The sequence below is a fragment of the Ctenocephalides felis genome, unplaced genomic scaffold, assembly GCF_003426905.1.
Source record: "Ctenocephalides felis isolate EL2017-DRISC unplaced genomic scaffold, ASM342690v1 CF-g0.4_SCAFFOLD_01886, whole genome shotgun sequence".
Classification (NCBI taxonomy): domain Eukaryota; kingdom Metazoa; phylum Arthropoda; class Insecta; order Siphonaptera; family Pulicidae; genus Ctenocephalides; species Ctenocephalides felis.
In genome coordinates, this window is record NW_020538040.1 from 136,929,552 (window position 1) to 136,955,779 (window position 26,228).

Below are 26,228 nucleotides of genomic sequence, written 5' to 3' on the forward strand. Positions count from 1 at the left end.
ATACATGACAATATTTTTGTCATATACGCAATGCGCAGTTGAAAATAAGTTGGTTCAATGACCTGAATCTATTGCAAACTGATCATTTCTCTCTAGATGATTTACTATTTCCAAAAAAATACAATGCCAATTTCACAAATCGCTAAAAAAGCATTAGAGGAAACAAATTCTTGACTTAAACTTTTATGTTTCACACATTAAAGTACTGGATTTAGAGACGTTTTTTTTTATTGATAATTTTATTCTGCAATCTGTATATATATTACATTAAGCAGAGAATGATGACAAGTTGTTTACAAATTTGTAAATACCCCAACCCCCCCCAGTGGCGTATAATAAAAAAACTAAAAAACCAAAAGGAAAAAACAATAAAATGTAGTTAAATGAAAGTATTATAGTTTAATTAAACTAATTAGTGTCCCAAATGTTTTTCTTTTAAGTCTGGTCGGCTGGCTTCCTAGTAAAACGGCATGCTAGTTGGTTAGAATGGACGTCTATTCTGCTCTTATAATTAATGGCAACCATTGATTATGTTCTTGAATTGTAGGTATGTCTTTGTGGAGGATTCATGTTGACGTGTAGCGAAGAGCGTTTGATATTTGCCGCACGTTTGTATTATGCTTAAATGTTCTTTTTAGCAGTGACCCAAAGTTGAAAACCGTAGGTCCACACGGGTTCATCACCGCCTATATATAAGTAATTTGTTGTATGTTGATAATTCGGATTTTTCTGTTTAAGAACCAATAATAATTTTAGAAAATTAGATCTATCTGTGGTTTTGTTCTTTATGTATATTTTCCAGTTCAGTTTCCTGTCTATGTGAATGACGAGATACTTTATTGATTCTTTGAGCGGAAATATAGAGACTTAACATGAAATTGGTGTTTAATTTTAGCATTCCTATTTATGGTCTGTTTTTTCAAAATTTATTTAATGCAATACTTAAGCTAAAATAAAGATTTATATTAGGTTGTAACTTACTAAGCTTTTTCTTTTTGTCAATAAATTATAGCAAATTTTTGTACATATGATTACATTTGGTTCTCCATAAAGCCATTTTCTTAATGAATCTACTTAGCTAGTTGACATTTTGTTAACTCGGAACGAAAATATATCTATATTTAATATATATTTTTTTGTTAAATCTTTTTAGTTAGTAGGTTGGCAACAAGTAAGTGCGCATTTTTTTTTGAAAAATCAAGGACAATTTTTGCGTGGAATTAAATAACTTTGCTCTGTATACCATTTTGATCGATGACCTTTTGTAATTTCCAAGAAGGATCATTATCCCATTTATAAAACTTCTAGTTTCTATTAGCAAAAACTGAATTATGTATAATTTGACACCATCATGATTTTTTTTTAATTCAAGGGTTTTAAACAGATGGTTTGTAGTCAGAATATTTGGTGGATGTGGGAGAAAATTTCAACCCACCCCCATAATTTTAAACATAACCAAATTTTTCTATTAGCCGAATCGATTATTGCTTTAATTAGGTAACTGGACGATCAGAGCAGCATTGAGTGGAAAGTCACCAGAATGACATTTTCAAAATCAATTTTAACATTTGTGTTTTTTTTAAGGCTTCGACACATAACAGCATCTATTCTTCGGGAGGATCGTTTTAACCCTTTGCAGAAATAAAATGCAAAATTTGACTAAAATGTTTGTTTTGATATTCCATCTTTCAACAAACGCTAAACGACAACTACATAACCGATCAAAAAGTATTTTTACTAATCTACAGCTAAATTTCTCACTATACAATAAAAAAAAGTGTTTTACATGTAGACTACTTCAACAAACCCAAAGAATCATTTGAAGCAATCTAAGAGTAAAAACTGCACTTAGTTGCCACCCTATACTATTTAATGATAAATTGAAAATTAGTTTGTTTCAAATTAATTCCCATCTTTAGCCATAGTTATTGACAGTGAGTAAAAAACTCATGTCATATTTACGCCTTGTATAAAACTCTGTTCGCATAAAGCTTGGCAATTAACTTTAGTATTAAATATCACTTCTCTTGTGCACATTTCAAGACGAGTCTTGTCACAGACTTAAATAAAGCACAAGCAGTCAGAAACTTAATTTACCTAATTTTTTGGTAATTTTCATAAATTGGAATTAGAAGTTAAAATAATTAGTGAAGGACTATTCGAACCTAAAGAATTTTGCATTGCGCAACATTATTTTTCATAATGTTTAGTTTTATATAAGCAGTTTATCGCATATATCATTTTCAGATTATAATGGGTCGTTGTATTTTTATTATAAAGTAACGAGAAATATTCAAATTCAAGCTATTCTTTTTTAAAAGTCAGGTACACCCGACAGAAAAAACAAACTCCGGCACCAGAAAAGCAAGGTTGAATACTAGACTGTACCGGCCAAACCGGGACACCTTACTATGAGTTAAATCTAAGAAGCATTTTTTTTTGTTAACTGTTTTACCGATACTATACAACATTACATTAAAATCACCAAAAATTTTCAAATTGCCCCCCTGAATTTACAAATTGCCGTCCGATGGGGCGTGCGCCCCACGTTGGGAAACAGTGATTTAGCGTATATTGATAAGTGAAATAAAATAAGCATTTTTTATAAAAACTGTTACGCAGAAGTGAAACGTAACACTAGAAATTAATGGCCCGATTCCGCCGCACAACAGACCAATGTTATGGCAAGGCCATGTTACGCTCCAACTTCCATACATTATGCTACTGAATCATACTGAATACTGTCAAAATGTCATATATTTGCTGTGCATTCAGGCGTTTTACAGATAAACTGCAACGTCACTTGTATGTTATGAAGCTGGATCAGAAAGACCCTGTTATCTAAAATCGTTTTTTTGACATTTGTGAGGTTTCTAGGTTAGGTTTTCTATCTGACAACCTGAGAAAAATGCCTGAATGCACAGCAATCACATGGCTTTTGTCAATATTTAGTATGGAAAGTTCTTCATAACATAGACTTGCCATAACATTGGTCTGTTGTGCGGCAGAATCGGTCCATAAATCTCATTAAATATAGAAGATTTCATTTTGTTATAACTTACGAGTCAAGTGTTTCTTCGTTGATGTCCTGCTTTTCAAATTTGATGACGTCTTGGAAGCTCCTGGCATACCAGGCGCTGACCAGGTCAACGCTGGGCATGCTCAGCAGTCTCTCCGGCAGGAGGGCGATCTCCTTCATTATGTTCGCCAGCCGCACTGGCAATTCCTTGCGCAAAAAAACAAAGGATTTGCGCTCGCATGCACTTAACCCTAACAAGATAAAGTATGAAAATAGATTAATCATCTAAATTATAATACAAACAGTGATTTGTTTATTAATTTGCCGTGGGATGAGTTATGGTAATCGCAAAATAAATCAAAAATGAAAATTTTATGTATCTTTAAGTTTCAAAGGTTTCTTGAACATTTTGGCATACCTTAGAAAAAATAGATGTATGTGTGTGTATTAAGTGTGTGTGCGGATACAAATGTTAATTATTTCGGAAACACGGATTGAATTATTCAAAAAGCATTTGATTTATATTGATAAATAGACGTGCTTAATAATTTTTGGTCGGGGCAGAATCGGGGCAAAAAGTGTCAAAAATAGTAATTTAATTTATGAGATAACGGAACGTCCGATTTCAATAATTTAAAAAACATGTTACTTGTATTGACAAATTAAATTTTTGGAGAGGCATGTCTATCGGTTTCGGAGATCGAGCGAAAAAAAATTAAAAAACGCCATTTGGCGGTCAAAAATGATCATTAGAATTATGCACATCAAATTATTAGATATTTTATAAAGATTGTAAGAATAAGTATAAATGTTTACATTTCTATGTGTTTCGTATCAATGTATTTCCGTTAGACTGCGTTAAAATTACTAAACAATTGTTCAAATTGTTTTTCATCTGCACCAATACAATGCCTCATTCCATTTCAATTTTTCATTATATACTCCATTCTTTAATTACTATTTTTTATTATATCTTATATCAATTATATTATTCTTATATAATTTCCTCTCTTTTATAATTTTATTAAAGTCTACTAATTATTATTTTTTCTTAAGTATATTTTTTTGGTTTGTTTATCGCTAATTAAGATGATTATCGATAAACAAACCAAAGCGTTTCTTGACAGATGTCCTGAAGATGGAACGTACTTATTTCCAAAACGTCGAAAATAAATAAAAATCTGTTTATAAATAAAAATATTTTTTGGTATTACATATATACATATATATATATATATATATATATATATATATATATATTTTATTTATTTTCATCTAAACTACAACTGCCTGAGAAGGCGTTCAGTAATTGTTGTGATTAGTTATTAAATAAGCTTTTAAAATACTACCCATTGGTAGTATATGTATATATATAAATTATTAAGTTATTGTTATATATATATATATATATAATTGTAAGACGAATATATTATGTATATGCTCTGACAATGCGTCATCCTTTTAAAGTAACTGTAATGAAATAAATTATAAATAATGTGAATGCATAAGCTGATAAAAGACCTTGAATAAATTATGGGGATATAGAGTTCTCAATTTTAGTCAATTTTGATTGCGTGTTCAAATTAAAAAACAAAATCGTATCATAAAATGTTACATAAAATAATAAAATATATATGTATTATGAATATATATATATATATATATATATATATATATATATATTAGTATATATATATAGTATAGTAAGTATATATATATATATATATATATATATATATATATAAATTGATGTACATGTGTGTCTTTGGATACAAATTTTTGTCGACGATTTCGTGAACACAGATCATCCGATTTGGCAGATCCAGCCGTTTTGATGATACATGTGGCAAAAAATGCTAAAAATCGTAATTCAATTTTTGAGAGATCCGTTCTCTCAAATTCGAATCGAATGATTCAAAAAACATTTTAATTGTATTGGCGGTCCAGGGGATTCAAAGAGCCAATAAAAAAAGTAAAATAAAATGCCATTTTGGGGACAAAAATGATCATTAGACATATGCACACCAAATTATCTGGAATTTTATAGAGATTTTAATAATAAGTACAAACTTTGTTTAAATCTCTATGGTATTACTATTTAATTTTTTAGATTAAGTCGCGGCGCTTACGCTTCGTCTCTAAAACAGCTACTCGGTGCGATTGCTATGAAAAAAAATTCAAAATTTTTAAAATACAATAAAAATTCAAATTAATCAAAAAGTCAATTTTTTTTTCTAAGATCTCAAAATTCTCAAAAATCTGATTTTTTCAAAGTTTTCAAAAAAAATTTGAAGCTTTTTCAAAGAATTTTAAACTTCGGTACAGAAAGTTTCAGGAATCTGCCTTAATGCGTGATGCCATGCACCACTAGTTTTCTTTTATCATTATACATAAAAGATTTACTACTGTCTGTATGAACATTCAGTCAATATAATGGCTCATGCTAATTGGTATAAGGGCTGTAATTGATTAAGATTGTTTATGGAAGTAACCAGTGTTACTTCCACTTTACTATAGGAACTTAGATTGTGGTGGGTGCATATTAGCATATGACTCTATAAACTCAATGCACCACTAGTTGAATGCATTTTATAGTGTTCATTTTTCAATTGGTCTATTTGTACTAGGTTTGATATTATATTTTTCGTTTCGCTTTGTATCTCATAAACGGTTTCCGCTGACATTGGCCTTGAGCCCAGACATAATTTTTCATATGAATAATACATTAAGTCGTAACATTATTAAAACAAAAACAACATATTGTATGTAGCAACACAAAGACGGCATTTAAACGAAGAAAATCAAGTGCGAGGAATTGAGCACGTATACTAAATCCAAATTTAATGAAATTTGGAACAAAAATAAATATATTATGAAATATTGATTTTCATTATTATTATCCGGGATTTTCTGTCTTTTTCAGTTCATTTTTTTTTTCACAGTGCAGGGCGGGGTACAAAGGTCCAATTTGGCTTATATCAATTACAATAATACCCCGTTTAACGCCGTATCGTTTAGCGCTCTTTTATTTTAACAGGAAGATGTCGAAGAAATAATTCAAGAAGCAGCGCAGTCTTACTAATGGCGAGCTCAAGGAATTAACTGAGCAAGAAGAAAACAAAAATGTTGACGGCAGTGATTCAGCGAAAGAGCAAAATTTCGATGATGTTTGTAAAAAAGAATTTGTCTACCATAACTGAAATAGTGGATCAATTCATCGAAAATTATCCAAATTTTGAGAGAAGCTCGAAACTAAGGCGAGATGTCAGAGATGCTCTATCCGTTTATGAAGAACTTTTAAAAGGACAATGCAAAAGAAAAAACTAACTAAATATGACTGACTGACTTAGAATTTTATTTGTTTTTTTTTCAAGAATATTCGTTTTGTTATCTATATTTTGTTTTTATTTTTGCAAGAAATCATAATGTGGTACTAATTTGGGCTTTAAGAAATAAATGTTTGGTTTTATTTTTAGTAAAAAAAACATACTTTTTAAATTTAATACCGGACCAATTTCCTAGCCGCCTTCCCCTAACCCCAATATTTCCATGTAAAGATAGCCTCGTTTTGACGCTGTTTCGCATTGCGCTCTACTTTGATGGAACGTATTCTCCGAACGTATCACTGAAAAACTATATTTTTTCAAATAGGTGAGGTAAAATGGTACAGTCAGAGTGCAAGAAGATCCACCATTTTATTATAAAATTTCAAAAATCATTTATTAAATAATAGCTAGATTATTTAAAGAACGAGACAACGCGACGTAATTTAATTATTAGGTTGAAAAAACAAAGCTTAAAATCATAATCTAAATATCTATTTTTAAATATAATAAATATAAAAAATTATCAACTCTTATTACTATTATAAATCTTGAGTATAAGTATTTCTGTTTGATTTATCATAATCAGACTCATTGTCTCTTGAAATACAATTATCACAAATAAAGTGAATTCAAATTTAGTTTAAAATACATATTTTGGACACATTTTTTATTAAGATTGCAGTGGATACAACCTTCATATGGAACTTTGTCAGTGGAATTCGTCATCAGAGATGGAATAACTATTAATTTAATTTATCTTTTGTCAAATTGCTTTATTTAACTTATTTTCCATTTTTATTCACTAGTTTCTTAATGTTTACACCTCACCAATATAAAAGATTAGGTCAGTGGTTCTCAACCTTTTATGCATCGTGCACCCCCTGCTCTAAAAAAATGTAGCGCCCCATTTAACTTTTGCAACAATTTAATTTTATAAATACTCAACTGATATCAGACAAACTAATATGAATTACAAATTATTTGTTGTTTATTTTTTAACAATATTTCAAAAATTTTGGATTATTTTTGAAAATAGTATTCTGGAAACAGATGTACGGGTCTCCCTTAGAACAGCCTGGAAACAGGTTGAAAACCGCTGAATTAGGTGGTCCATTTTACTCCAACCACAAGTAAGCTATTCTAGAAATTACATAAATAAAGGTTGATTCTAACTTGAAAATACACATATTTTTTTCAATTTTGGTGTCAAACAATTCAGGTTGACTTCCAACGCGCAAGAAATATAAAATAACCAAATCAAATTTTATGACTAACGACTAACTGAAACAATAAAACTCGATGAATAACCAAACAAATGAATATTATATTCATTCTTTATTTCTATATAATACTTTAGTTACTTCTTTACTTTTAATCATTGTCGATGTTATCTTTAAAAAAAAATGCAAGTTCAAAATCCTACACGAAACTTTGCCCGATATACATTTAATTGTTTTTGTATTGGCACCGAGTCAAAATGAAGTGGGAGAGATGAATCGAGTTTTCAGTAAAATTTCGTCAGATGATTCAAGGTACAATATGGAATATAAGTTAAACTGCAAACACAACTGTGTTGATATATTGATTCAGAATTCAACTAAATTGCGTGTATGTTCGTGTGTGTGTGTGCGAATACAATTTTTCGTCGACGATTTCGGGATTATCCGGGAATCAACCGATTTGATTAAAAAAAAATCGATTCCTATTGATGGGGAGATGTGCTGATTATTGTTATTGGCCAAGGCAGTTATTGGCCAAGGCAGGACCAGCCATTTCGGAGATTCGGGACAAAAAGTGCCAAAAATTGCAATTCAATTTTTGAGAGAACGGAGCTTCTGATTTGAACGATTCAAAAAACAATTTACCTTACCCTTTGTCCTTACAAGACAAAATGAAGAATAATTAAATTTTTGGGTAGGCAGTGAAAAAAGTAAACAATGCCATTTGGTGGTCAAAAATGATCATAAGATATATGCTCATCGAATTAAGGAACCGATTCTGCCACATGACAGAAATATGTTATGGCAAGGCCATGTTATGAAGAACTTTCCATACTAAATATTGATAAAGCCACATGGTTGGTGTGCAGTCAAACGTATTTCTCGGATTGTCATATAGAAAACCTAACCTAACAACCGAACAAATGTCAAAAAAACGATCTTAGATAACAGTGTGTTTCTGACACAGCTTCATAACATACGAGTGACACTGCAGTTTATCTGTAAAACGCCTGAATTCACAGCAAATACAAGACATTTTGACAGTATTCAGTATGATTCAGTAACATAATGTGAAGTTGGAGCGTAATATAGCCTTGCCGTAACATTTTTCTGTTATGCGGCAGAATCGGTCCCTAAGGTGTTATATAGAGATTTTAATAATAATCCGTCTATGAAAAAGCTACCCAGCGCAATTGCTTTGTAAAAAATCATTTTTTTTCAACAAATAAACTTTTTAAAATTTCAAAACTCTCAAAAATCTAGTTTTGAAGTTTTGTATTATAATTATATTAAAAAATATATATTAATAAATGTAATTATATTGTAATATATATATATATATATATATATATATATATATATATATATATATATATCGAAATATTTTTAATACAAGTATTTTCACATCAAAAGAATTAAGAATTTTATCACTTGAATTCATAAAATAATATGCTCTACGCGTAATAACAATAAATACTCAAGATCATATGACTAATCAGTATATGAAATAACTTTTAAGATAAAGATAATGCTTAAAAAATTCTTCAATATATATTTTTTTTCTCATTTTATAAGCAGTTATTCTCATTAACTTGTTCATAGCGAGAAAAATATATTACTTATATGTTCAATAATTTTTCGAACAAAAAAGTATCTTAATAAAAAAAATGAAGTAAGCGACACAACCCAAAGCGTAGCAAAAGTCTTACTGTAAGTCAGAGCAAATCTTATATTAAAATGTTTTATAATATGGTTAGTTTTATGTAAATGGTCTTGAAACTACAGAATTTGAAGTAAAACTTCTTTAGGCACGACTAGGGTGTAAATCCGTACAAATGCGTTGGAAGTCCGCTACGCCCGAACGGTTTGTCATTTGCTCTCGATGAGATCATTTCTATACGGGTCGATTGTGATTAGACGTCCTGTATGTGAATAGAGATCTGTCGTTGTATGCGTACCGATATCAACAAGGAAATTGGCATAGAATATTATACCTTGTCCCCCGTAAATAATTATAATGAAGATAATAAAACCAATGCAACATTTGTGCCGTAAGTTTATTGAAATAATTTCTATATTATTGGCAGTTTCTATAAATCTTTGAACTTATTGAAATGGAAAATATTTTTTAGGCAAGACAGATATTACAGCTGTTCAAAGAATGAGATTATCGCCAGCGAAAAAGTAAAAAAAATACCATCAGTCAATGAATTATGTTAATTTTCATTACATGAAGTTCTTCAAACACAATTACATGATGAGTGAAGTTGCGAAAACAATATTTGTTTTGGCGTTGTTTAACATAATCCACTGTGTGAACCAATATTATAGAATTTATTAATCAGCGATTACTTCATTTCTCTAATGAAGGTCCATTTCTAAATACTAGTTACAATGACAAACCGATCATGTCATGTTTGAAGTATGGCTTTAATTAAATTATTGTTTCTAAATATTATACATATTTTTAATGCCATTATAAATATATAATTCATAATTTATCATTATATAAATGTGTATAATGGTTGACACTATTAAATGTGTGCAACACGAGTGTTACGTGTTAATAAACATTATTCAAAATTGTTATATAAATGTTCTTGCATTTATTTTTAAGATTTTTAAATAAGTTTTACTTCAATCGAGTGTGAACCTTACGCGCACTCTTTTTTTATACATTCAGTTACATAGTTTCATACAGATGAATGACAAGATGGGAACAATAAAATTCCGTTTAACCCTTTGGCTGAAAACCAAAACTTGTAATTAATTCATTCATTTCAAAAGAAGCTTGGCAACGCCAGGCAAATTTGGTGAGAACTATTTATATTTCTCTATAAAATCGATGGCACCTGTTAGGATGAAAGCCCAATGGTATTGAATTAATTTCGATGAAAAAATGCTATAAAAAGACTTACGTACATAGTCCGCAATACCAAAACTATATAATCTATAAATATCTTCGTGATCGATAGAATATTTAATAAACTTATTAGTATGTATAAAGCTGACACTTTTAGAGCTTCGTTTTGAGACGAGTAAATAATATAATACTATTATAAATAATAAGTGAATATTTTTCCATACGTCTGTGGGCCCGTTACAAAACTAAGGAAATGCTAGGAAAATTTTATCATTTAAAAATTATCAGATATTTTATAGAGATTTTATTAGTAAGTATGAAATTTGTTTACATTTCAATGGGTTCCGTACGAATGTTTATCTGTTAGACTGATGCGGCGCTTGGGCGCTTCGATATTTCTTTTAAAACACCCACGCAGCATGATTGCTTAAAAAAAAAGGTCAAAATATTCAGAAAATTTCGAAATATAAACTAGTGGGGCGCATGGTATCGTGCCTTAAGGCAAATTGCTGGAACTTCCCGTACCAAAAATTATTTTTTTTAAAAAAGATTACAATTTTTGAAAAAAATTTACTCTGAAAAAAATTAGATTTTTGAGAAACTATAAATTTTTGACAAAAATTTACTTTTTTTTGAAAAAAAAAGGCTTTGAAAAAAATTTTATTTTGAAATATTATGGAAATTCTGAACTTTTTTTCAAAGTAATCGCACTGCTTTAACTGCAGAGACGAAATATCGAAGCGCGTAAGCACCGCGTCGCCGTCTAACGGATAAAAATTGGTACGGAACCCATAGAAATGTAAACAAAATTTATACTTATTGTTCAAATCTCTATAAATAATAATTTGATGTGCATATGTCTAATGATCATTTTTGACCGCCAAATGGCATTTTTTTCCTTTTTTAACTAGATCTCCGAAACCGATAGACCTGCCTTCATAAAAATTTGATCAGTTCTTTATCTTTCAAATACAAGTAAAATGTTTTTCGAATTATTAAAATCGAACGGTGCGTTTTCTTAAAAACTGAGTTACCGTTTTTGGCACTTTTTGCCCCGTATCTTCGAAACGGCTAGATCTGCCATCGCCAAAAACTAATCAGCACGTCTCCTTATCAATACAAATCGAATGTTTTTTGAATTATTCAAATCGCTTCATCCGTGTTCCCGAAATCGTCGACGAAAATTTGTATCCGCACACACACCGATACACGCACACACACACATATATACACACACACATCCATTTTTTCTAAGGTATACATGTGCCAAAATTTTAAAAAACCTCTGAAACGTAAAGATATATAAAAATTTTCATTTTCGATTTTTTTGCGATTACTATAACTTGCCCTACGGGAAGTTAATAAAATTTAAATTTTTCAAAAAAGTCAATATTTCTCAAAATATCAAAAATCTCAATTTTTCAGTTTTCAAAAGTTTTTGAGACATTACAATTTTCGGTACGGAAAGTTCCAGCAATTTGCCTTAAGGCACGATGCCATGCACCACTAGTTTAATTTATATTTAATTAGATCCATAATTTAAATCATTTTATAATGAAGTTGACTGTAACACGATTTCATGTTCATTTTCTGTAAATGAATATCCCATGACTATCAATTCAGAAGAAACATGTACGAAAGGCTAAACTCATGGTATAAATTATTTAGTACAAAAATATTGCAAACTGACCATGTAAATAAAAATCGTAAAAATACCGAACTATTTATTTTATTCGTAACTATTTCATTTGTCAATTTATTCAAGGATGGCGACCTACGACAATAACCTTCCCGAACCGTACTTTCGAGGTCAGTAACACAGACGCGTAAATAGAATTAGTAGAGAAAAGGTTTCCAACATCATTCGAATAAAAAACACTTAAACTAATCGATTGCTACGTAGTCTATATTTTTTTGTAAATATTATGAAACTGTGACTGTGACATATTTGTATTTATTTTTATCTTTTAATATGTTATCTTTAACGGTTTATCGCGGTTTATAAAATTAAGCTAATAATAAATATGAATCGAATTATTGAATGCTGATGATGATATAAGTAGAAAAATTGGTACAAAAAATTTCTTGTGCATCGATAGTAAAATAATTTCTCTCCTCCATTTGCTTCTTCATTTACCAAATACATATAAGAAGAATTAGTGGTGCATGGCATTGCGCCTTAAGATAAATTGTTGGAATTTCCCATAAGCTTTAAAAAGCTTCAAAACTTTTTGAAAACTTTGGAAAAAAATAGGTTTTTGAGAATTTACTCATTTTTTAAATAAAAAATGAACTTTTTTCCAAGGCAATCATGCTGCGTTAGCTGCGTAGAGACGATCAAAGCGCGTAAGCGCCGCGTCGCTGTCTAGCGGTTAAATATAGGTAGAATTGTAAACAAAATTTATGCTTATTATTAAAATCTTTCTAAAAGTATGTTATAATTTGATGTGCATATGTCTAATAATCATTTGCGCCCGCCAAAAGGCTTTTTTTTACTTTTTTTATTGGATCTCCGAAACCGCTAGACCGGCCATCCCAAAAATGTAATCAGTTCTTCATTAATACAAATAAAATGTGCTTTGACTCATTTAAATCGGAACTCCCTTAGTTCAAAAACTGAATTATCATTTTTGGCACTTTTTGCCTCGTATCTTCGAAACGGCACGATCTGCGTTTGCCAAAAACTAATCAGTACGTCAATAACAATCGAATGTTTTTTTTGAATTATTCAAATCGGTTTATTCGTATTCCCGAAATCGTCGACAAAAATTTGTATTCGAACACACACACATACATCAATTTCAAAGCAATCGTTTCGTCAACTCAAGTAGAACGTTTTTTGAATCATTCAAATCAGATGCTTACTTAGTTCTCTCAAAAACTGCCATTTCTTACACATTTAGCTCGGTATCTCCGAAACGGCTGGACCTGCCCTTTGCTAAAAAACTAATCACTTCTCCCTGTCATTGCGAATTGAATGTTTTTGGACCATTCAAATCGGATTCCCAGTTCTCTCAAAAACTCGATTTCTATTTTCTGCACTCTTTGCTCCGTATCTCCGAAATTTGCTGAACCTGCATTTGCCAAAAACTATTCAGTACGTCTCCTTATCTATAGAAATCGAATGTTTTTTTTAACCATTCAAACCGGTTAATCCATGCGCCTGAAAACGTGGATAAAAATTTGTATCCATACATACATACATACATACATACATACATACACACACACACACACACAAACACACACACACACGACCATTTTTTCTGAGGTATGCCAAAAGGTTCACAAACCTTCAAAACGTGAAGAAATGCAAAAATTATCAATTTCGATTTTTGGACGTTTACAATAACTTACCCCACGAGAAGTTAAGTAGAGCCAAATTAGTAATCTAATTCTCTAAAAAGTTCGTTAAACAAATTGAATTTTCATCAAAAATTCTATAAGGTAGCATATCTCTATATTTAGTAATTATAGATAAAAATCGATATATTTATATATATACATATTTTGCTAAATAAAAATCCACACAATTTTGTGGATACACTTTCTTATTTAAATTTGCAAACCAAATATGACGCCTAACAAATGTAAATGTTTGTTTGTCTGTAACAAAAAAATAGAGTACATATATAAATCCCGCAAGACTACAACAATTTTTTACTAGTTTTTTCTTCTTCACAAAAAAGGTTGTTTTCGTTAAAAAATACTATTTACTAATTTTATATTTATCGCGACGTTTCAAGTTATTCTCAATTACACCAAAATTAGAACAAATATGTCTTTCATTTCACCAAAAATACTGAACCAATTTTGAAAATTAAGAAACTTTTCTAACTCATTTGGGGGTGCTGATTAGTTTTTTAACAATCGACGGAACGTTTCTTCGAAATTATGTGTTTAAATGTTTTTTGGCAATTTTAATGCATCTTTGAATAATAATAAGGTTTATAGTCTAAACAAACATCCTCAAATAGTATAGGTTTGCAACAGATATTTTAATTATAAAAAAATCGTTAAAGGTTGGAATAATTGGCCACTTTCTTAGGACAAACACCATGTACGGATTCAGCATATGTTCGACTTTTCTAATCTATAACAATTTTTTTGTGAGCACTGTTGTTTAGTTTACGTTTATCAATTGTTTTATAAGACGTATTGTTAAGTTTTTTAAGTTGAATTCAACAGTGTTTTTATATAAATAACAATAGTAGTAAATAAAAAAGTAAATTAAGTTAACAAAATAATTTTACAAGAGATTTAAATAAATAGCTATTCCAACTATGGTGATGATTATTTCTGACAAAATACCAGATTATGGATATATACAGCATTATGTCTGTAAAAAATGTACCTAAAATTTATATTTTGCATTGGTTGAATAATGTAGCTATTATGTCGAAAAATTCCTTTAAAATTAATAATAAGACAATGGATCTGTTTGCCTACTGGCTGTCTCATTTAACACCGCCTATGAGGTAAAAAAGACCAGGTGACAATTTTTGAAAAACAGAAAAAGAACACATTTCTATAATGATGGGCTGGGAGTTTTACTGAACACAGTCACATAGTTGTTTGTGTGATACGTGATATTTGTTGTGAATTGGTTTGGTTTTCACAATACAATTGCCCAAATTCAAATTGAACCTTTGTGCCCCGCCCTCTGTACATTTCTATTATTGTATTCTATTAATTATTATCCTCCAAAGTGCTCTTTCAATATTAGTGCTAAAATTATTCATAATAATCTCAAATGTTATCACTTCAATAATTAATACAAACTTATCATCGTATGAACAAGATAAAATTTATTGATGATAACATTTCTAGAACGCCAGATACCATCGTATACATCGTATATATAAACAAACGATGTATTTGTTTTAATATTTTCAAATGAAAAATAAATTTATCGCCATTTGTAGAATAAAATAATCATTATTTGTTTGAATTCATAAAATTTTTGTTAATAAATCACACGGGCATATAATTATTTAATTTTGCGTAATTTATTTAGATTAGTTTCAACATGATTCAGCGGTTTTGGTTAATTAGTTAAATTATTGTATTTATATGTACTCAAAATGAATTTCTAATGTAGATATAAATTTATAAAATATTGTGTAGGTGATATGAGACAGCTTTATCCTGAATAAACAATTAAATAAATATTATATACTAGCTGACCCGGCAAACGTTTTGTTAAGTAAGGTATATCCTAAAGAATTTCTAGAGAATCAAAAATATGAATACTTTAAGTGTATAAGGATGAGTTGTTTTAATGCAATATAATACAATGATGTATTATAAAAATAATAAATCTCATTAGTTTGTCTATATTTTGTCAATACAATCAAACTGGAAGATTTATACACTTTCTATAGAAAACATAGTATAATCCATCCAAGTCTTTTTTAGTCTTTCGACTTATTGATTACGTTTCAAATTTTTCAGATTCTTTTTGGATTCTGGATTTTGTGTATAATTGTAAATAATACTACTGAGCTTATACACAATTTTCAAATTTTTGCGAGGAGAAATAGAAAATGAATTTCTTCTTTGACCTGCTTTTTGAAAAGTTTCAAGTAACATTCGATGAATTAAAGTGAATTTAATAAAAAGTATGTATGTAGAGCAGGGCGAGGTACAAAGGTCCAATTTGACTTTGAGCAAATATAAACTATATTATGAAAACCATAACAATTATATCACAACAAATAACACATATCAAACAAACAATTATCTGACTACGTTCAGTAAACTGCCTTCTACTTCATCATTGTAGAAATGTGCTTTTTTGATGTCTTTCAAAAATTTGTTATTTAGACCTTTTTACCCTTTAGGCGGGGTAACTTCAAACGGGCAGGTGACAAAAAGGTTTAAAGCCTTATTATAATTTTAAAGGTATTTTACAAAACAATTACATTTTTAACTAATGCTAAAAAACTACCAACGGAAGAAAATACTTTTATTATGGATTTTCAAAGATTACCGTTTATCTCCCCCATTTCAAAGACTACCGTTTTCAAATCAAGGTTATAGCTGGTTACACATATTTTTTCCTGTACTTTCAAATATTGTTGTTACACAATGCTTGACTTTACTGATTTTTGACACATCGATGGTGGATCTTTTTAACCCCGGAACTTCATATATTACAATCTATTCTTCGATAAATTCTGGAAAATTATAACTGGGAAAATGTTATTCGATAAAATGTCCATTTGATCGATACCAAATTTAGGTTCTGAATTTAAATAACATAAATAAAAAATAATATAACCTAGAAAATGTTATATAAATACCCATGAGTATATAATTATACAAATGAGATCTTTCAGAGCACCGTGTTTAAGAAAAATATGCCAAAAAGTGCATTTTCATATTAACATTTCAAAAAAGTTGATATTTTGAGTCTCTAGTAACACTTGCGACCCGTTTACTAACGTTTTTGTGTATAAATATAACTACTAACAAAACTACTTACTACAATTTAATCATAATTAAATAATATTCACGTAAAACATTTTTATTAAACGTAATTGAACATCATCTGTCAAAAACGTTTGACATTTCGCGTATTAGCCACCGTCCATTGTTTTATTTCAAGTACGCTTCTACAAAAAATTTTAAATTAAAAATGTAAAGTTTTTACGCGGATTTGAAATAATTTCTCACCTTTTGGACTTTCTCTGACTTGGCACGAATTTTTCAAGATTAAGACTGGCTAAATCGGTTTAGCCGTTTTCGAGTTTTCCTTGGACATTTGAAATAGAGCTCCATTTTTTATATATAAGATTAGAAAACAAATGTTGTCTGAGGATTTTATTCTAAATATTTTATATAGAGACTTAACTTACGTTACTTATGATTAATAGTTTTTATGTTATGCTAATAAGTTAAATGATTTCATATCAAAAAACTACAAAAAATTAATGCTATACTAACGAAATGTGATTTAAGCACAGCCAGAAATCAATACAGCAACACCAAGTAAGCTTCAAGCACCAAGCTGCTTCAAAACAAGTTCCAAAATTTTAAAATATACAAAAAACTCATTTTTTCCAAAAATGTCAAAACTCTTCAAAATCTATTTTTTTTTCAAAATTATAAAAAAAATTGAAGTTTTCAAAAATTTTAAATTACGGTACGGGAAGTTAAAAGCTCATTACTAGTGGTGCATAATATCGCACTTTAAGGCAAATTGCTGAAACTTCCCGTACCGTAATTCGATTTTTTTAAAAGCTTTAAATATTTTGAACATATTGAAAAATTAGTTTTTTGAGAATCTTGAAATTTTGCGAAAAATTTTTATTTCAAAGCGAAATATCGAAGTTCCAGATCGCAGTTAACCGTTGTTTAATATTATAAATCTTGGTATGGAAAACCCATAGAAATGTAAACTGAATTTATACTAATTTGTGAAATCTATATAAAATATATGATAATTTGATGTCATTACTTGCCCCGGGTCTTCAAAATGACTGGACAGACCTAACTTTGCCAAAAACTAATCGGAACGTTTCCCTATCAATAGGAATCGAATGTTTTTTTGAATCATTCAAATCGATTGATCCGTGCTTTCGAAAGCGTCGACGATTCGTCATCCATTTTTTCTAAAGCATGCTAAAATGTTCAGGAACCTTTGAAACGTAAAAATATGCAAAAATCTTTATTTTGTTTTTTTTTTCGGTTACTGTAACTTACCCTACGTGAAGTTAATATAGAAAATGTATATTATTGAATATTGCACATTTCGCCAAATATTTTAATTATGTAGATAAAAGTATCAAAAGCAACAGAATATATGATATATGATAAATAATATAGATTAATATTTTATATAAAACATCATTCTACATAAAATAACAATTAATTCTTTGCTCTGTCTATATGAAATACAGTTGGCTCCTTAAATTTATTTTTCATTGTTTTTGTAAATATACTGATGATGAAAAGTTAACAAGTAAATTAATATTGAGAAAGTTATATTAAACATCTATAAAACACAACCAATTGATTTAAATTATGTGTCTAGTAGGTTTGAACTTTACTCATTAACAGTAATCGTATTAAGAGAGTAAAATTTTAAATTTCAATACTCGAGATTACGAAAGTCAGCTTTATCCTGAATAAAGAGTAATTGTGTACTTAATACTATATGATATGATTCTCAATAAACTGATAAATGTTTTTACAGTAAAAATTCTAGTTTTATTTATGCTAAACAAATTTGCTTTCATTAGTTAACAAAAATAAATATAACAATTTTATTAATTATCGCATTAATTTTGTAGGATTTTTGAAAGCCCGTAAAAATAAGCAAACAATATTTTTACTATATTTTTTACAAGCTATTAATTATTGTTTTAAGATATATAAAAAAAGATGAAAAAAATTAATATTAGTCGCACCTATATTTTTTTTTCCAGAAGGTGATAAAGTGGAGTGTCTCAAAAAAATGATAGTAATCCTTCCAAGTAATCTGGATAAACAAAATATATAGAGTAAAGCGAGGCTTAAAGGTCCGCTGGTGAAAAGTCTCAAAAACAAGTAAATCTCAAAAACAAGTAAAGTTTGTTTTTTTTTAACAATATAATTTTAAAGTAAAAGGTAAAAAATGTATAAACAGCCATCACCTTAATTCTTAAGATGTCGCTGTCAGAAGATATACTAATATAATAAGAAACTTATTTTTTTTTTCAAGTAGATAGTTTTTATTTGGCTTTCAGCTCCAGAATAGCTTAAATGTGGTTGGAATAAAAAGGACCACCTGAACTTTCACACTGGAAAGAGTCTAAACAATAAGAAAATAGTAAAAGAGTAAATTTAGTTGGAACAAGCAATTCATCAAGAGATAAAGTGAATTAATAATTACCATATGGTTACCATATCCGGTTTATATAGACTGTAATATTTGTAAAAATGCGACCAAGAAAATTTTATCTCGCATTGGTTAAATAATTTAGTGCCTATAAATTAAAATTAATACATTGTATCTATTGGCCCAGTGTCTGTCCCTTTTTACCCAACCTGTGAAGTATATAACAAATTATAAAAAAAAGGTAAAAACACATACTTCTAAAATAGCGAATTAGCTGTGGTTTTTGCTGAATATAATTTGATAGTTGGTTATTTGATGCATTTTATTTGTTGTGATGTAGTTCATTTGTTTTAGACAGTATAATATTGAAATAAATAATTACTGAAAGTCAAATTAGACCTTCGTGTCCCACTCTACCCTATAATTGACATAAAATAATATCGCAAACCTATGAACTACAGACTCGTTAAAAACATGTTTTTTTCACAAAATAGCGACTGTTTGTAAAAAATACATTTTTCTTGTTTTTTGAAAAATAGTAAAAATAGGAATTTGGTGATGAGGATCGTACTAAAGCAGCTGCAAGGATCATACATGGGGTCGGAAAACTTTTTTAATTATTATTCCAAAATATTTTTGTCTAAATTGATATTACCCCTATGACGAATAGAAATTACCCCCATACGGACAACTACGTGGCAAATACACAAAATATCAATTAAAAATATATCCTTTTTACCTCCCAAAAATCAATTTTTACCGTACTTACGGTAATTTACCCCGGTTCCTAGACCAATGCACTAAAGAGAATTCTATAAGAAGACTCTGTAACAATTTTAAGTAAATCAGACCAATCGAAGTTGAGAAATCGTGGGTATTGTATTGAAGAAGATCGTTTCCAGAAAAACGCGTTTAAAGTTTCGTAAAGAAAGGAAACAGAAGAATTATCGTCATCAAGCAGCTATATCTCCAAAAATAATTTAAATTCTGAAAAATCCTCTTGTGCACATATTCTTGAATTGTTAAACTTTGAAAATATAATAAAACTTTTTTTTTAATTCTTGACCGGAATATTCCATTAAGACGGACTTGTTGGTATTGAAATATTCGAGTAGTATATATAGTAGTATATAGTTAAAAAACTTGCAGACTGTAATTATTATAAAAAAAATAAATAATCAATCATTAAAATAAGGCATAAATAAAGCATAATAAATAATAATATTCAAAATAAGGCATACGACGATATAATTAATTTCCCGTAGGGTAGATTATAGTAATTGCAAAACATCGAAAATTTGTATTTATCTTTACGTTTCAGAGGTTTCTGAACATTTTGGCATACCTTAGAAAAAATATATGTATGTGTGAAATTTTTGGGAAGGCAAGTCTAGCGTTTCCGAAGATTCAATAAAAAAAAAGTAAAAATAATGCCATTTGGCGGTAAAAAATGATCATTAGACATATGCACATCATATTATCAGATCTTATATATAAAAATGGATCGCAAAATGTGTTGGTAAGCGCATAACTCAACAACGCCTGAACCAATTTAGCCAATTCTTTTTTTAAAATGTTCGTTGATGTCCAGGGATGGTTCTTACGGCGAGAAAAATTCGAATAATCGTCGGGAAAACCCTAAAAACAGCCCTTTTCTAACTAATACAAATAATCGTAGTCGGCTTCTCGATATTATTTCTTTTGTTTTACTGTCGGCAGGCGATAAAATTGGTATGGCGTTAAAGAATTTGACTTCAAGTCATATAAGATTAAAAAAATCAATGTCAATGTCCATTTGCCGCCCTTGCCGGTGGTATTTTCTTGCATTTTCTGCTATACTCTACTGAGTGTGCTTTTGTTTTGTTTGTAGTGTTTTGTTATCTTCCTATGAATAAAAAGTTATTACAAGTGACACAATATTTTAATATTGCCTCCTATGAGACGAGGCAATTTAAGTAGAAGAACACGAAATGCTACAAACCAAGCTAATTACCGATCTAATCGTACTGCACAAGAACATGACGACCGAAATGAACATGAAAAAATTAGGATATGGGCCGCTATGTTTGTGGTAATGAAGCAATTCTCGAATATTTTCTTTTCCAATTCATAAGAGACACCCATCTGTTATTCACTTAGCTGTGCATTTAGAAAATGAGCAAAAGGTGTATTTTACAGCAGAGAGCGTAAGTCAAAGAGCTGCTCAGCCACTATCTACTACATTAACAAATTTTTTGAGACATGTCAAAACGATAATTTTGCACAAACACTGCTATATTCTGAAATGCCAAAATACTATACTTGGAATAAATCTTCAAGGAGATTTATACGACGAAAAAAAGAAAAACAAGTGCCAGGATACCCAGATGTATATTCCACCGATGCGATTGGTCGAATTTATTCAGTACATCCAAGCAATAATGAATGTTTTTATTTACGACTGCTATTAGTCAATGTACGTGGCCCAACATTATTCCAACATTTACGAAATGTTGATGGTGAATTGTGTGGATCCTACAGAGAAGCCTGTCAACGTTTACAATTGCTAGGAAATGACGCTCCTTGGGATCAAACTCTCAGTGATGCTGTAATATCTTCACACGCTCATCAAATACGAACATTGTTTTCTATAATCATATCCACATGTTTTCCATCAAACCCAATTGATTTGTGTATCAAGTACAAAGATAACATGTGTGATGATATTTTGTATCAAATACGCAATAGAATGGGAAGTCCAAATATGCAAATCAGTGAAGAAATTTACAACGAAGCGTTGATTTCAATTGAAGACATGTGCTTGGTGATGTCAAACAAACTATTAATTTAATTAGTCGTGCCCGCACCCAATCGTCCAATGCATGATTTAACAATTTTTCTTTTAACCAAGAGTTGCACAGAGAAAAACTGTATGATCTCAACAATTTTAAAGAATTAATCGAAACAAATCTTCCACTGCTGAATGAACAACAGAGGTATGTATTTGATACTCTTATGAAAGTAACAAATGATAGAACTGGGGGGGATTTACTTTTTAGACGCACCTGGTGGTACAGGAAAAACTTTGATTTCATTAATATTAGCAACAATTTGCTCACAAAATAAATTTATTTGCTCACAAATAAAATAGACGCACTAGCTTTATCGGGAATCGCAACTTTGCTCGAAGGTGGTCGAACAGCCCATTCAGCACTAAAATTGCCATTAAATATGCAAAGCAATGAAACTCCAACTTGCAACATTTCGAAGAACTCTGTAATGGCTAAGATTTTGCAGCAATGTCAATTGACCGTTTGGGATGAATGCACGATGGCACATATAAAATATTTGGAGGCTTTAGACAAAACCTTAAAAGATCTACGCAGCAATCACCGATTTGGTGGTGCAATGATTTTATTAGCAGGAGATTTTCGTCAAACATTGCTAGGGATTCCACGATCAACGCCAGCTGATGAACTCAACGCATAACTAAAGTCATCCAATCTGTGAAAATATGTCAAAGTACTTCACTTAAGCAAGAATATGCGTGTTGAGTTGCAAATAAGCCAATATGAAAACATATTCTCTAAACAACTCATTTAGATTGGTATGTTGACAGGATGTATTAACTTTCCTTAAAATTTTTGTCATTTACCTCAATCAAAAGAAGAACTCATTTAGAAGGTGTTTCCAGATGTTGCTCAAAATTACAGAAATCATCATTGGTTAAGCGAACGAGCTATATTGGCAGCCAAAAACATTGAGGTAGATGAATTAAATTTCAAAATTCAAGAACAAACTACAGGCGAATCGAAGTTATATAAATCAGTTGATTCGGCAACTAACCAAGACGATGTAGTTAACTCTCTACCGGAATTTTTGAACTCGCTGGATTTGCCCGGATTGCCACCTCACAATCTTCAATTAAAGGTTGTTTCGGTAATAATAGTGTTGCGAAATATCAATCAACCGCGCTTTTGCAATATAATAAACAACGTGATAGAAGCAACTATATTGAAAGGAAGGTATAAAGGAGAAGATGTTCTCATTCTGCGCATCCCGGTGATTCCGACTGATGTGCCATTTTAGTTTAAACGACTACAGTTTCCAGTGCAGCTTGCTTTTGCTACGACCATAAACAAGTCTCAGGGCCAATCATTAAGTGTTTGTGGCATTAATTTGGAGAACCCATGTTCTTAACATGGTCAATTGTATGTTGCCTGTTTCCGTATTGGAAAACCATCAGATTTGTTTGTCTATGCGCCAGGCAGTCAAATAAAAAACATCGTTTATCACAAAGCACTACAATGAAAATATAACTATTTTTTTCATTGTTAATCATTATCATTATGATTTACATGATTAAAATTGCTTACTTTTGAATGCTTATAGTGATTTATTTAATTATTTTTAATTCACACCGCATTAATACCAGGGTGACGGTTCTGTTCTGGATAATTTTTTGCAAAGAATTTAAAAAAGGAAGGAACAAAACACTGCCACATTACAATTTTTTTTGACGGGACGAAGTCTGTCGGGTCAGCTAGTATTTTATAAAGATTATAAATAATAAAGAATACAAATTTCGTTTACATTTATGTATATGGGTTCCATACCTATGTTCACACGATAGACTACAACTAGGCGCTTACGCGCTTCGACCTTTCGACTCTAAAACAGCTATGCAGCGCGATTGCTTTCAAAAATGTTCGAAATTAAAAAAAAAAATCAACATATAAAGAAAATTTTCAAAAATCTAATTTTTTTGAAAAAAATTTCAAGTATTTTTTAAATTTAGTTTTCGGTACGAAAAGTTCCAGAAATTTGCCTTAAGGCACGATGCCATGCACAACTAGTTTAAACATAGATAAGGATATAATTTAAATAAAGATAGTAGTTTAAAGCATTGCTTCTTAAACTATGGGTTGTGACCCCATTTGGGGTCGCGTAAGAAAATTATAGGGTCGCGAAAAATTTTAATGTCAAAAATATATATCATTTTATAAGATCACGTCTAGATTTTTGTATGTTTTACAACGAATTTTTAAAACTATATATTGACATATGTGTTATATATGTATGTTGTTTCCTAATAAATATATTATCTAAAAACAATAATTTTTCTTTTTTTATATTTGTGTGGGGTCGTCAAAAAACTCGCAATCCTAAATGGGGTCGCGAATGACAAAAGTTTAAGAAGTCTTGAATTAAAGTAAACTAGTGGGCCGCATGGCATCCTACCTTAAGGCAAATTGCTGGAACTTCCCGTACCAAAAATTATTTTTTTAAAATAAGATTAACATTTTTGAAAAAAAATTACTTTAAAATAATTAGATTTTTGAGAAACTATAAATTTTTGAAAAAAAAAAATTTTTAGAAAAAAAAACTTTTTGAAAAAAAATGTTTTCTTCAGTTTAAAATATTTTGGAAGTTCTAAACTTCCTTTCCTTTCTGAAAATTTATACTTATTATTAAAATCTCTATAAAATATCAGATAATTTTATGTGCATATGTCTAATGATCATTTTTGACCGCCAAATGGCATTTATTTTACTTTTTCTACTAGATCTTCGAAACCGCTAGACCTGCCTTCATACAAATGTAATCAGTTGTTCATCTTGCCAATGCAAGTGCATAATATGTTTTTTGGATTATTAAAATTGGACACTCCGTTTTCTTAAAATCCGAGTTACCGTTTGTGGCACTTTTTGCCTCATATCTTCGAAACGGCTAGACCTGCCTATGCCAAAAACTAATCAGCATGTCTCCTTATCAACAGCAATCGAATGTTTTTTGAATAATTGAAATTGGTTGAACCGTGTTCCGGAAATCGTCGACGAAAATTTGTATCCGCACACACACACACATACATACACACACACATACATCCATTTTTTTAAGGTATGCCAAGATGTTCAAAAACCTTTGAAACGTAAGGATATATAAACATTTTAATTTTCCATCTTTTTGCGATTGCTATAACTTACCCTATGGGAAGTTAACAAATTAAATAAATGTAAAAAACTAAATGTATTTGAATTGTCCGAAAAAGATGATACTACACAAAGTTATGGCATTCGAAAATATTTAATTTATAAACTAGTATAAATATTTTTGCAAGAACAACTAGTACAATTATTTTTTTTAATTTTTTTTTTTTATTTTTTTTATTAACTCTTTTATTTACAACTGTCCAGTAAAGGACATTTAGTAAATTTAATGAATTTACAATAGTCCGCCGAGAAGGGACATTGTATACTACATTGTCATGTTGGAAAAAACAACTCAGTAGTTGTTTTTCCTTTCTATATAAAATTCACAATATTTTATTATTGAATAATTACTTATAAATAATGATTAAGTTATTTCTTAATCATTATTTATAAGTAATTATTCAATAATAAAATATTGTAAATTTTATATAGAAAGGAAAAATACAATTATTTGTTAAAAGAATAAACAACATATAGTTTTTATTATTATTTTTTTAAATAAAAAAATATTTCGAGCATTTAAATAAAATCTGTTTAACATTAATGAATGAATGAATAGTGGATTTCTAGATATTTATTAAAGGGTACGTGCCCCCAAATTCAATTCCTAAAACGGGTGACATAACTGTCAAATATAACAATAAAGGAATGCTATAGAAATGTTAGGTTATACATTCAAATTAAAACCCACGCCACACAAAAATATGTAAATAATTAATAATCGCATGCTATTTCAACCTTGATAAGTTCTAATTAATTGATAGAAAAACAAGTAATACATACCGAAATCTATAAACTGTTTTATAGAAAGCGGTGAAGGATTAAATTGTGAGTAAAAATCCAATATTTTGTGTATTGAAGACATTTTCGGTGTGTGTATCCTCATGTTGAATCACTTTATTTACGATGTTATTGTTGTTAAAACTCGTAAGCACGATTGTTAAATAAAACAGCTGATCGAGACACACATCGCGAATGTCACTTTGCCGGAGAACTGTCCGCCA

The 26,228-nt window shown here is 29.8% G+C and overlaps 1 protein-coding gene across 1 annotated transcript; it reads right to left on the minus strand.

Moving 5' to 3' along the window:
• Nucleotides 1-3,058: 3,058 nt before the first annotated feature.
• Nucleotides 3,059-26,228, minus strand: LOC113375972 (pyruvate dehydrogenase (acetyl-transferring) kinase, mitochondrial-like). Its single transcript, XM_026615910.1, has 2 exons — nt 26,008-26,228; nt 3,059-3,270 (listed from the first exon to the last, which is right to left on the minus strand). The coding sequence occupies exons 1-2, from the start codon at nt 26,108-26,110 to the stop codon at nt 3,059-3,061; spliced, it is 315 nt and encodes a 104-aa protein (XP_026471695.1). The 5' UTR covers nt 26,111-26,228.